At 34.8% G+C, this 13,884-nt stretch overlaps 1 protein-coding gene across 1 annotated transcript; it reads left to right on the forward strand.

The window, feature by feature from the left end:
• Window positions 1–1,902: 1,902 nt before the first annotated feature.
• Window positions 1,903–2,877, forward strand: LOC113271982 (F-box/kelch-repeat protein At3g06240-like). Its single transcript, XM_026521901.1, has one exon. It carries the CDS (start codon window positions 1,903–1,905, stop codon window positions 2,875–2,877), a length of 975 nt encoding a protein of 324 aa, XP_026377686.1.
• Window positions 2,878–13,884: the final 11,007 nt, after the last annotated feature.

A 13,884-nucleotide genomic window follows, 5' to 3' on the forward strand; every position in this document is an offset into this window, starting at 1 on the left:
GATGACAGCGTTAGCTGTGGCTAAAAATGGGCGACCTAAAATCACCGGTATTTGAGCTCTAGGATCCTGAACAGGCTGAGTATCTAGAACAACGAAATCCAAGTTATTTGCCTTGGAAAGAATTTTTGGAGAAAAATTCTTACTTTTCTGAAGTTGATTTATTTTGCCTGCAAATATTTTTATTGACAATTGTTTTTATCTTAAAAAATCTTGATGGAATATCGGACGATTACACTAAATTAGATATTGAGAATAAAAGAATTCAAATTTTACTAAATCCAATATATCCGATTACTATTCATAATACAAACAGTCCAAAAATATAAAGACCATGCCGGAAATATATTTTTTTACATCGCAGGAAGTGATGAAGAACATGTCGGAAGTGATGAAGACCATGCCGGAAATATATTTTTTTACATCGCAGGAAGTGATGAAGACCATGCCGGAATTGATGAATTCAATGCCGGAAATAAATGCTGGCATGCTCGATATAAATACATCAATGCCGGTAGTCAAGTGAAAAAAAAATCAATTTTCTGGATACTTTTCGTCATGTGCCGGCATAGAAATTTAAGCAACATACTATGACGACATAGGTACCGGCATGCTCGAGAATTAACTGACTGTGCCGGCAATGAAGTGATTAAAACAAAAAAAAAAAGGTTTTGAACATCAAAACCAGAAATTTTGTTACGAGACCCCGGACCCCCCGGATAGTGGCAAGCATTTATGGAAATTTCCAACAAATGCCGGCATGGTTTTTTCGGTTGAATACAATGTCGGAACCGAACTATTTCAGCTGCAACAATGGTGGATTCAAATAAAAAAAATCAAATTTTCAACCTCTTAGCAGCAATTCTCTCTTCACAATCATTCTCCACTTTCACCAAAGAAAAAAAATCTCTCAAATTTTTTTTTCCATCTTGCTACTCTCATCTCACTCACCTATATACAAATACATACTAATCATTTAACAAATACTTAAGATTTTTACTAACTATTATTAACCACTAAACCTGATTAGTGAGGGGTAGATTAGGATTTTAAAAAATACTTAGATAAGGGGTGACCCTGATTTGATATTTGGATCCAATTTTTGTCTTTTTTCTCTATCCCCCAATTAGTTTTGATATCCCCAAATTGCGCGTTCTTATAAAAAGGTCATCTATGTTTGTTTTATTCCTTCATTATATATTTTAGCTAAAGCAATCCACTGTATTATTCGTACCCAATCCGTCCATCCGTTAGATGTTGGGTTGGATGTAGATGCCAAATTTCAAATCCGTAAGGAATTGGATTGGATGCCGATGAACCAAAAACCGGCTCATACCGGTCCATGCTCACCCAGAACTGTTTTGACTGATTTTTGTTATTAGCCCATTTGATTTCATAGAGCAAGCCTACTGCCATTACTAGCCCACTTGAGAAATGTTAAAATCTGAAGTTTATTACTAGGCCCGGTACCATTGCTATGTTAATGTGTTATTGATTGAAAATTTCTGACTCGAGTTTGAAGAGTTTGAAGATTGTTCTCTTTACTCGAACATCTCAATCTCATATTTGTTACAGCCTAAAAAATTTCAGCGGCTTTCGGCCGCCTATATCCTGATTTTTCTAGTATTCAACGAACACTCCATATTTTTCAGCTTTATATAAGTCGTTCTGCAGGGTTTTAAGGAAACCCTAATTATCTGGTAGAAGAAGATGGAGAAAACATCTAAGTCGACTTTGTCGAGCCTTCCCCGAGATATTCAAGTAAGTATATTTCAAAGGTTACCGGTGAATTCCGTCTTAAGTTGTAGGTGTGTATGCAAGCTCTGGCATACTCTACTTTGTAGCCCTAATTTTATTAGATATCACCTTAATCATACAATCCAAAACAACAACAACCCTAGGCTAATGTTTACAGCTGATCAGTCGGATGGAAATACGTTTTTGCGTGAACCTTACTCAATAGATTATGCTTCAATATCATCATATTCGTCGTTGCTGGATCCATCATCTTGTGAATGTAATGGAGTTGTTCGGATGGATTATCCATTTGGATATAAAAAAGATAATAATATTGACATTTTGGGTTCTTGTAATGGCTTGATTTGCATGGGCATTTCAAGAGATCGCGATTCTGCCACTAAGTTATATAAAGACAATAGTATTTGTATATGGAACCCATCAACTAGGGAGTATAAGAAAATACTGATACCTAGGCATGATACTGGTTACTACTCAGCTAATCCTTGCAGAGTCAGATATGGCTTCGGTTATGATGGCACCATCGATGACTACAAGTTGGTAAGGATCTTAGGGTCAAGTACATGGAGTTGCGCTCAAAAAATTCCTTATAAATTTCCTCATGCCAGACGATGCCGTGGTTTGCTTTTCAATGGAACTCTTCATTGGTTGGGTTTCACCATCACCCAAGAAAATTCTCCTGAAGTTATTGTGTCTTATGATATTAGCAATGAGAAAGCCCTTGAACTGCCATTGCCAGAAGAGACTATGTTACAACTAGGAAATCAAAATGCCCATAAAAATATAGGAATGTTGAGTGATTGTCTTTGTTTAGTCTTAAATTTCCCTCCAGTTCATAGGTATATATGGGTGATGCAGGAGTATGGAGCTGATGCATCTTGGACTAAACAGTACACATTTATCCATCAAATGATATCCAATTTCGTTTACTCGAAGCCCATATGGTCTCTTAGAAATGGGGAAATTCTGATCGATGTTGACTACGGATTTCTTTTATTTGATCCAAGCAATGGATCACAGAGAATGTTGGAAGTCCAGGAATTCCATGACACATATTTTCTCGGACAGCCAGTGATTTATATGGAGAGCCTGGTTTCGCTTAACACTGGTACTTATGTGTAGAGAGGTCTTGAGCTAGATATAAAGAATGAGGTAAAGATTCCTTGGAGCAGCTTAATTTTGCCTTTCTTAAACAAAAATTTGGATATAATGTGCAACTACTAGTTAAAGCTTCCTCGTGATTTTTGAAGTTTTATCTGTTGATCTCTGTGTTTTTTTTTCTTCTTCTTGGTAGTAGAGTTTCAATAAAATTATCAACCATAGTAGGTACTCTTTTGAGTAAATTGGTATGTGAAATGGATCTGCTTGATGCTGGTTTAAACCTTTTGAGATTTTAATATCTTTCAGTTATCAAGATGGTTGCACCAATTCAACTTTGTAGACTCTGCTGCATTGTATCACAGGCGCCATTTGTTATTGCTACGAGCTTCTTATACGTTCTAGGGGGTGTCAAATGTATTTCTTCTTATTCAGATACCACTAGCTAAACGTAAATTGATATTTAGCTTGTATGCATGATTAGTTGATATCAACCTTATTGTGTCGCTGATGGAGATAACACCTATAAAAATAAAATATGCATGATGACACCACCAGGGTCAGGGCTGTCGCATAATTGCGAAATGAAAAAGATGCGTGTGTTGAGTGAAATTTCTTTCTCAGCCCAGTACTTGGCTGTTGATCCAACAATAATATAAAGCTCATTTTTGCTTGTTTCTAAACAAATTTAAAATTACTAAGATGTTGCTTTTTTAAGTATTTAGAAGTTTTTCTTTTTAGATTATTTTAGGATTTATAACTAAAAAGAGAGAAAGAAAAAAGTATATATAAAAAATAAAAGGAAAAAATATGTGATTGTTGCAGTGGAAAATATGGAAAAAGTAAAGAGACAAAGAGAGGTTTCTATTGATCAGGATAATAGAGTTACATGGATACAATATCCTTTATATATATGTAAATGGAAACCCTAGGTTCCTAGTTGGGCCGCACATCCGTGGGTTGTAAGCCCTACAACACTCCCCTTGTGCGGTCCATTAGAACTTCCTATACAATGCTGCACATAAAATTCTTCAAATATAGTTCTTCAAATGCTGTCCTCTCCTTGGTGACTTGTGCCGAAATCAATCGCCTCATTAAAACTTTGATAAGGAAAATCCCAGTGGGGAAAACCTTGTTACAACTCTTCACATGTAGTACTTCACATGTTGTCGCGTACTTTACATGTAGTTCATCACATGCAATACAATCTTCAAACATCGACGAGTCTAAGTTAATTTTCTCGTTAAAACTTCGTCAGGCTAACCCAGAGGGACAAAACCTGAACTAAAGAAAAAGAGTACAATATTAAGTAAACTTAGAACATAGTTGGATGCATATACGTTGCCTCATTAAAACCTTGACAAGAAAAACCCAGTGGGATAAAAACTTGACGAAGGGAAAAGAGTACAAAGTGACAGATGCAAGTAAAGGTGATTTGTTGCAGATGATCACTTTGCTTCTTTGAAATTGACTAGTTGCTTCACAACTCCTAAGGCAGAAGATCTTCGTGGGAAAGACAATAGCCTTAGATGGGAAATTACATTCCCTGTGTTTATTGTTGTCTCATTAAAAACCTTGCCGAGTAACAAAACCCTGTGGGAAAAAGAAACCTCGGTGAAGGAAAATAGTTCAACATACCATTAGATGCTCCCCCTGATGTCAGGTAATTTTCATTAGTCTAATGCATTCAAAAGGAGTTTATCACACTTTACTTTGATGACTTGAATGTTTATAAGACCATGTTGTTGATTCTGGAAGTTATGTTGCTTAAGAGAATATCGTGTTTCATTTCTTTGATTCAGATATTTTCAGTAATATCAACGTGATCTTTGTGGCTTCAATGTTTAACATACTTGATGTTTTTAGTGTTGTCTCGCTAAAGACCTTATCGAGTAACAAAACCCCTTGGGAAAAACTATTCTCGATCGAAGGGAAAAAAAAGTACAACACCTCTTCAATTTCGAAGTAAAATATGTCGACATCATATCCTTGGATCCTCCCCCTGATGTCGGCATCTCCCCCTGATTACTTTCAGAGTTGTTCCAAACAGTTCCTTTAGTCATGTACTTTCGAAACTGAATATCGGTAATGACTTAGAAAATAGTCTACCATATCTCCCCCTGATTACTTTCGTTGGAGAAGAGATTATTGTTCCTTCATAATCAACAACCTTTGGATTGCAGTTCCTTTAGCATTCCTTTTTATGTTTTTGCAGGGATAAAAGAAACTCGTGTTAATGGTTACTTTTAAGTACATGATTACATTCACCGTATCATTCCAAAGACGTTGGGTTGGCGCTTAGCTATATCTAGCTAACAAGTTCCCTGAAGATGTAAAATTTAATCAAGTATATTATGATACTAAGTACAACAATGCGTATATTGTACTTAGATATGGGAATTTCATCCTGAACACATCTTCGTCATCTTTATTTAGACGAAATGGTCACTTACTAACATTTGAACCTCGACTAATCATGGGAGTGCTATCATGATGCATAGCTTTATTTCCTGAAAACTTTAAGCATATGCAAACTGGTGGAATAATATACCAGAAGCTCAGTATTCGGTCGAGCTTTCCCCAGACTTTTCATGTAAGATTCGGATTTCAAATAGCTTTTAAGGTCTCTTATATATTTTACATCAAGAGTACCCATCGTGTCTGTATCATCGACATAGATAGATACAATTCCAAATCAGGAACTTTCTTGTGAATACGCAATGAAAATAACTTATTTGTCTATCCCCTCCAAATCAAATAGTCATTTAGGCGGGTATACCACATCCGCCTGATTGCTTCAATCTATAAGTGAGCGTTATATCTAACTGTAAACACACTATGTGGTTTAGAGTCACTTGATTTGGGAAACAAAAGGCTATCAAGTACTTTTGTAAATATTTGTTATCTCTTGATTCTTTTAGAGATTCATAACAACCACATACATATGCTGCATTCCAAGTCCTTTTGAAATTACCAAGATAACAATTTCAGGGCTTTGTGAGAAACCTCGCGCCACAAGGCGAGTCTTTATACTTTAAAACTTCTTTCTTCTCATTATGCTTTCTGACAAATTAATCATGTATGTCCAATAGGATTTACACTTGGTTGGTTAGCACTAACACACCAAATACCTGTATATTTTTCAAAGAACCAAGTTTTACCTGGATTGTATAGGCCAAATATGCTCTTCGTTAACATTAACCGACAAGGAGCTTGGTTCGATCTTATCTTGCTCTATTTTCTTAAGCAAGTGTATATGAAATTAATCATCAATATGCTCGCATGATCTTTCCATTGACTCGTGAGCATTCTCATAATCCACTTGGGATGTCATTGTTCTCTGGAATCATTAAACTTCGGAGCGTCCTCCAGTTTGATTCATGGACATATTCAGAGACAATATTATGAGATGATTTCTGATGATATAAGTAAGTTGTCAGGATTATAACCAATATGAGACACAGTGGGAACACACCACGACAATTCCTGTCGTTCCCTTAGAAAATAATTTTTCTTATCTCCCCTTAATGACGGGAAGACTGTCTCATTAAAGTGATAACTCGTAGATCTAGCGGTAAGAGATCTCCTGCCAAAGGTTTTAAAATGCGGATAATTGTTGAGAATAAATATCCAACGAAATTACTTAATCATTTTCGTGACCCATCATAGTACGATGTGGACTCGTAATGGCACATATATAGTGCAACCAAAAATGCGTAAGAACACGAATGTCAGGCTTATAACGAGTTACCAACTGGTACGCAAAAATGGTTGACTAAATGTAGGTTCTAAAACGAATAAGTGAATATGCGTATAATATTGCATATCCCCCAAGCATTTATAGGAAGGTTGTTACGCATAACCTATCCTTAGAAACCATATATAACCTATGGTGGTAGCCTATGCGAGACCATGGGGTATAAGATGCTCTACAATGATCCTATTAAACATGCAATATCCATCAAGTCCTTTTGATGTAAAATATATAGCAATAGCAAGGTTGGTGAGACCTTAAATTGTATAATATGTGCTAGAATTGTTTTAAAAAAGCATTATTTCTTGTGAACAATAGTTAATTCAACACTTCGAATTATCCACCAGAGCCATAAATCACTTGAATGGACCACATTCTGTATGGATATGTTCACAAATATAACCTTGTTTCTTTTGGAAAAAATGGGTTGTTTACCATTTGCATCTTAGGATGGTCCTTTTTACTAAAGAATGACTTTGTAAAATAAGTTACATGCTTTAATACTTTAAAAGCATAATGGGAGGGGAGGGGGGTGTTTTTGGTACTTTAGAAAGAGTTGATTGTGAAAGATGTCGTGACTTTGTAGTCTTTCAATCTTTGTGATTCTCATTTTCTTGTTAACTCAAATAAAAGGATGTCCATTTGAGTTCTTTCAAAACAAAATATCATATCACAATCAAAGTGTCTTTATGGTTATGTCAAAACCTGAGTGAGTCAATTCCCAACATTACATTGTCAATCATCCAAGTATTAGTGATTTACAGTTCACTATACTACTTGACTTTCCTTTCACATTCATTGGAGGTAATTTGTAGATGCATTCTCATTCTCACGGTTAGTTTTCATTCAATAACCGTTTGCACAGACTTCGTAGAAATTTAACAAAGTGTGACTAGCTCTTGGTTCTTATAGAGCTCATGTAACTTTTAATCTTTATACTAATTAGGCAACAAACATTGAGCATTTTTTCGTTCGGCTATTATCTGCAATGATCCAATCATCGCATGGTAGTACATAAGGAAACAATTCAACAAGCAATTTAATATATTTCCTTAAGAGCTTCGTGTAATAAGTGGCGTGGCCTTATTACGTAACAAAAGAAAATTTATCTCATTTACTTTAGAGTGTTACAATTCATGAGGATGATGTACTTTTCATCATAAAATACGAATGATCCTTTTAACGAAAGTACTTATGAGTATATCTCAAGTGATTTAGAGTATTTTAGTCTCATGGAAATGATATACTTTTCATTTCATAAGTACAAACTATGAATTTAGTTCTTCGCATAAAAAAGTTCTTTATTTTAACTAAAAAAATGTTTACTAAACTACCATACAACCAATAGTCCAGGATCAAATCATACAAAATTCATTTGAATAAAGATAATTAATAAAAACTTATCAAAATGTAAGTGTATAAATTGGGCAAGTTTCTTATTGCCACTGAAGTTGACAAGCGGGGGTATGGCCTTCTTTTAACATATAGTGAGTTTGTTGTCATTTAAACTCCCTATATATCTTGTAGTTGGTTGCTATTATATGATACCTGCATTCCATCGCTTGTACCATACTCAGTAAATGTTTATACCAAGCGTCCAACTCTCATTCCAATGAGTCAGAATTACGTCTCTGTCTCATGCTCAGTAAATACATTTACTTTGTATTGTTACTACTTAAACCAATATTACAAGTGTTTTAAATTCCAATGAACACTCAAATTTTCGGGGGAAAAATTTCATGAATGTTTCAAAAAACTTCCTTTGAGCATTTCATCGTCTAAAATCAATATGTCACCTTAAAACGTAGAAGTTATGCCTTCATCTTTTGAACAATGCATCGTCATTGGTTGAAGGTTTTCATGATGGAAGTAAATACCTTGTAGACACAGTTGACTTCTGTATCAGAGTCTCTTTAATGTCGCTCAAGTACTTCTGAGTCCAAAAGGTCAAATTTTATTCGATTTGGTTTAATCAGAACCCAATTAACGGATTGGTCAATGCCTGGTCCATTGGGTTGACTATGTCATGGTTAACAAAAGTCCACATATATGTTCCATTATATATGAAGTGCTCAGGTCCATTGGTAATAACCTTGAAACTATTAGCATATGAGCCCAAAACATATTGTTAACCCTAAAATTGGAAATTTCATCATCCAACTTTAGTGATCAGGACATAATTGTGAACATTCATCATCCAACTTTAGTGACCAGAACATAATTTTAAACATATCCGATGATTATGAAATTTTTAGAGTTACTTCATAATAATGTTTCAAAAATCATAATAAAATTTAAACTAAATCCAACGGCTAGATAAAGAGTTATCCATGACACTGTATGACTGTTCTAGTTAGCGTTTCTGTGGACACAGTTTACAATATCACGTACTTTTGAGTATTTACTTGGTTGGATCTTTATTAAATTTTTAAAGTATGTCACCAAGACCAATATACAAAATATACCAAAAATATAGCATAATCCAACGGTTGAAATTCTCAAATCTTAGGTTTTTAGACGCCGTTAAAAATTAGGGTTTTTCTGAACGTACACAGTTTTAATAAACTCATGTGTTGGAGATTGCATCATATTCAGATTTGATTGACATTTTAACATAGTAAGTAATGACGGATTTGGTTGAACATATTAAAATTTCATTAAAATCTAACGGTGAAATCTCTAAGGTTTATAATCATACGTTTGTGGAACCCTAATATATACTACGAAAACGAAATTTCTTTGTTCAAAAGAAATACCTGGTAACGCATCCATGATGATAAAAAAAAATAGGATCAGAAACACGCTAATCTTCAAGGGATAATCCATAAATAATCTTGAACGAAGAAAAAAAATTGCACCAGTTGGTAGAGTCGTGCTGATAACGTGTTGCAGTGGAAAATATGGAGAAATTAAAGAGACAAAGAGAGGTTTCTATTGGTCAGGATAATAGAGTTACATGGATACAATATCCTTTATATATATGTAAAGGGAAACCCTAGGTTCCTAGTTGGGCCGCACATCCGTGGGTTGTAAACCCTACAACATGTGATCAATTTCTTAAGCAAATAATTAAGATAAAAATTTGAAGGATCTTGTGGCCTAGCCTGGTCCGAATTCAGAGTTCGGTTGGTTAGCTGTTAGGTTCAAGTTTGTGAAAGAACCGAACTTTGTAAACTTATATACTATTATATTACGTAAAGTTCGGTTAGATCAAAAGTGCATGCAGTTTGCGAACCAACCGAACTTTGTACACTAAAGTTCGGTTGGTTGCGAACCAACCGAACATAACGTTGTAACTCCTGGAAATTCTATTATTAAAGAGTTCGGTAACTTGCGTGTTTGGAACAAGTAACCGAACTACACTTTCAGATGAGTTCGGTTACTTGTTCATCTCACGAGGCAACCGAACTACAGCTTCAGATGAGTTCGGTTACTTGTTCTTCGTATAAAGTTACAGAACTGCCCAAAATCCATCTCAGAAATTTACATTTTTAGGAAATTTCTGACCAATTGAACATACATTATCTAAGTTTTAAGCATACCTGGATACCCAAATACTCTTCTTCCAGTTGTGGTTGATAAAATCCATCATTTTCATCTTGAGTTTGAGTTTGGGGAAGAATAGAATCACCATCTAAGAAATAACTCATATCCGGATCATTGTGAAGATTAACAAATACTCTAGGATAGGATGGAGATGAAGAATCAGATGAGTTTTCATCACTTGAATACCCAAACTTAGTGAATTGGAAAAAAAATTATTTTCCATGTTTTTCTCCTTCATCTTCATCTTCTTCTCTAATTCTACTCTCTCAATAATTCTACTCAACTAATAATAAACCCATCTTTTAATTTAATCTCACTAATTGTTTTTAACTAAATCATTTCGCTAATCATGGGCGCGGATCTTCTGTCCCAAAATTTTCATGTCTCTCTGTCCCAACTAATAAAAGTTCGACATGTGTCTTAGTTGAAACTAACCAAAATAACCAGTATTTTGGTTGTCGCGCAAAATAAGGAAACGGTATCTATTATTTTCGTTTCTCACGGATTTGGCTTTATTTGCTCTAAATTAAAAATGGTTATTATTTAGGGAAAGACTAAAACAGAATCAGTCAATTACCTCCATGGAAACCTTGGCAAGCAGTTCATTTTTCTTCCTATTTTATCAATCATTCACTATGTTATATACATTGGTGATCACTGTATGCTTATGACTTACAAGAGTATGTGTTTTATTTTATTTTTATCTTTGTTAGAACACATGCTCAATGGATAATTGTGGGAAGATGGAAATCATGTTCGTAGAAAATAAAATTTCGATAACGAGATAGATTTAAATACATCTTGCGATGAGTATAGTGAAAATCAACTGATATTTTGAGAGTATACTATGTATGGATATAGTTGTACTCAAACATATGACATTGTTTGGTTTCAGGATGTGTGAATCATACAAGGAATGGATGAAGACTAAAGCTTAAGGATGGAGCCGTACCATCTACATGGAGTGTATTTGGCATTCAAATGAATAAATAAATTTGGCATTCCACTAGATTTAATAGTGTTGTCCTGATTGTTCAATTTCTGTACTAGTGGTTTCTTTGCAGTCGAAAAATACAATAAAACTATGTAGACAAATTAATGCAACCATATTTTCTTTTGATCAGTTGAGTACTTTTCTTTCTATGAAATTATCATGGCATAGTATTAGTTTGTTTCTTATCAAAACCATATAACATCGTCTACTAAGATATCTAGTTTCACATGCGTGGATATTCTTTCCATGAACTAGTGAAGCCATGATAATTGATAAATATGAGAATAGATATATCTCTAAGTAATAGAACCTTTTCCAGCAGACCTCTTCTCTTTACCAGAAGACTTCTTACTTGAGCCAAAGCCAAACATGTTTCTCACTCTCTTCTTTGTCCGCTATCTCTTTGGCCAAGAAGGATGAACTGAACGAACAAGTGAAAATGGCTTTGTTTATAAACGTTTTTCAGGACAAGTATATAAGTAAATTAGCTTATTATTAAGGGAACTAATTTATTTTTGTTAATAATATCTCATTTGTTATAAACTTATTATTCTCCATCTAAAAATATAACTTTATATTATAATTTATATTTTTGACAAAAAAAAAAATTGCATTTTTAGTTTTTCTTGGATTGGAAATAAATCCTCCTATTAACGTACAACACAAGTGGACTGGTTCAAATATTCGGGCTAGCATTGTTCCTCTCATTGTAAACAATAGTTAGTCTTGTTTTCTGTTTTTGTTTCCTTGCCCTATACCAAAAAAAAATAAAAAAAAATTGACCACTGTTTACTGTTACAAATCTTTTTTTTCTTTTGGTATGCTTAGACTCTGTGAGCTGATCTTAAAACATCGTTAAATTAAAAAGATGACCACTCAATCATCTCCCTATCTTCTCTTACAAATTACCACGTGGAACATTACAACTACTAGTTGTGCGCCATATATATATATAGTCATCATACATCAAGCTATGTAGTCAGAAGCCTATTACTCTCCAGCAGTTATTTCAAAAAAAAAAAAAAAAACTCCAGCAGGCCCTAAACTCCCATAGTCACTGCCTAAGTTTTTTTTGCCGTATATGTTTTTTTGCCGTATATGCAAGCTAAGGGGGGCAGGGCAGTCAGTTGGGGAGCAAAGGAGGTTAATTATGAACTTTTATTGATCAGAGTTTATGTTGCCCATATCAACCATTGAAAAAACTTAAAATTAAAGGTGGGCTGCCCATATATAATCAACCAGCGGCAATTATAAGAAGGTATTGTTTGCCCTACTCTTGTTCAAATAAAACAAAAAAATATTGTTTGCACTAATTTAAGCACTCCATGCAATATAGCTAGGGTTTGGAATTTAAAAATGAAAAGAACTTTTAACAAATCTCCCATGGCTGCCGACAGCGGACGAGTGAGTTGTTAGCAAAAAGACTGGAGAAAGCTACAAAAAATCTTGCAGAGAAAGAGATGCTGAAAGAGAAGAAAGGGCGAAGCAGATGGACAGAAAACTAGCTATAGGATGAGGTGTACCAGCATGGGCGAAAGGGAGACGGGAGAAGCAGAAGAATGCTGTATCAAGACAAACAGTGGGAAAGGACAGTTCAGCAGACAAACAGTGGGAAAGGACAGTTCAGCTTCAGCGCGAAAGCAACACTCAAGTGCCATTGACAAGGGACCATACAATCCAAACACTTCAAACATAATAGAAATGGAAGGGATCCACGTCAACGCTGAGGCAAACTCTCGAACATAATGATTAGTGGCAGAAGATCACCAGGACGAGTAATGTGCCATCATCGGAAGAAAAACTCTGTGTTATTTCTTAGTCTACGTGAAAAAACTCAACAATATCAATTAAAATGGAACGGATGGAGTACAAATTACACATGGTGGATCACGCCTGGCAATAGATAATACATGATAGCCTAAATACGTTATTTTCTTTAATAAAAATGTGGACATTCTCTCCACAAAGGCTACAATTTTTTCATGGTATATAGCAGGGAAGGATTGTAAAAATCAAGTAGAGATTTCACCAAACTTCACAATGCCTTATCTAGAAAACTATAGGGAAGGAAGACATGCGACAGATGGTCTGACGAATCATGTAACATATGTTACTCAATCACAAAATCTCTCAGCCTCAACGTGGAACCATACAGTGCCACATTTCCTAAATCAAATTGTAATGACACTATGACGTAATTCAACCTCCTGTAATTGTTTCATGATAGTTTAAATACATCTCATGCTACAAAGTCCACTGTAGTTAGATGATTAAATTAACAATACTATGAAAGGATCCATCAAGAAATAAGCAATAATACTCAAAATTAAAGGAGTATAAACACTTTTTGAGATCGACACGTTAAAAATGGTATTCATGTCAAACAAAATGAGATAAAGGGAGTAACCAAATGTGTTCCGAGGAGAAAGGTTAAACTATATTGGAAAAATGAAAGTAGCTAGAAGAAGATAAAGTCACCTAACAACGCAACCAAGAACCAAAGCAGCTTCCTAGCTCAAATAACAAGGGGAAAACTAAAACCAAGCAACACCGTACAAATTAGCAAAAAAACCTAGAAGTTTTACCAAAGAAAACATGCCAAAATAAAACAAAGCCATTCTACCTAGTTGATCATTGCTTGGCTCACTATTCACGCCCAATTTTTCCAGATCCTTGTCTTTCTTCGACATGGAAAATGTCTTTCATATTGGATGTGTCCCTTCTAAAAGGGATAAAA

Source organism: Papaver somniferum, chromosome 4, assembly GCF_003573695.1.
Source record: "Papaver somniferum cultivar HN1 chromosome 4, ASM357369v1, whole genome shotgun sequence".
Classification (NCBI taxonomy): Eukaryota; Viridiplantae; Streptophyta; class Magnoliopsida; order Ranunculales; family Papaveraceae; genus Papaver; species Papaver somniferum.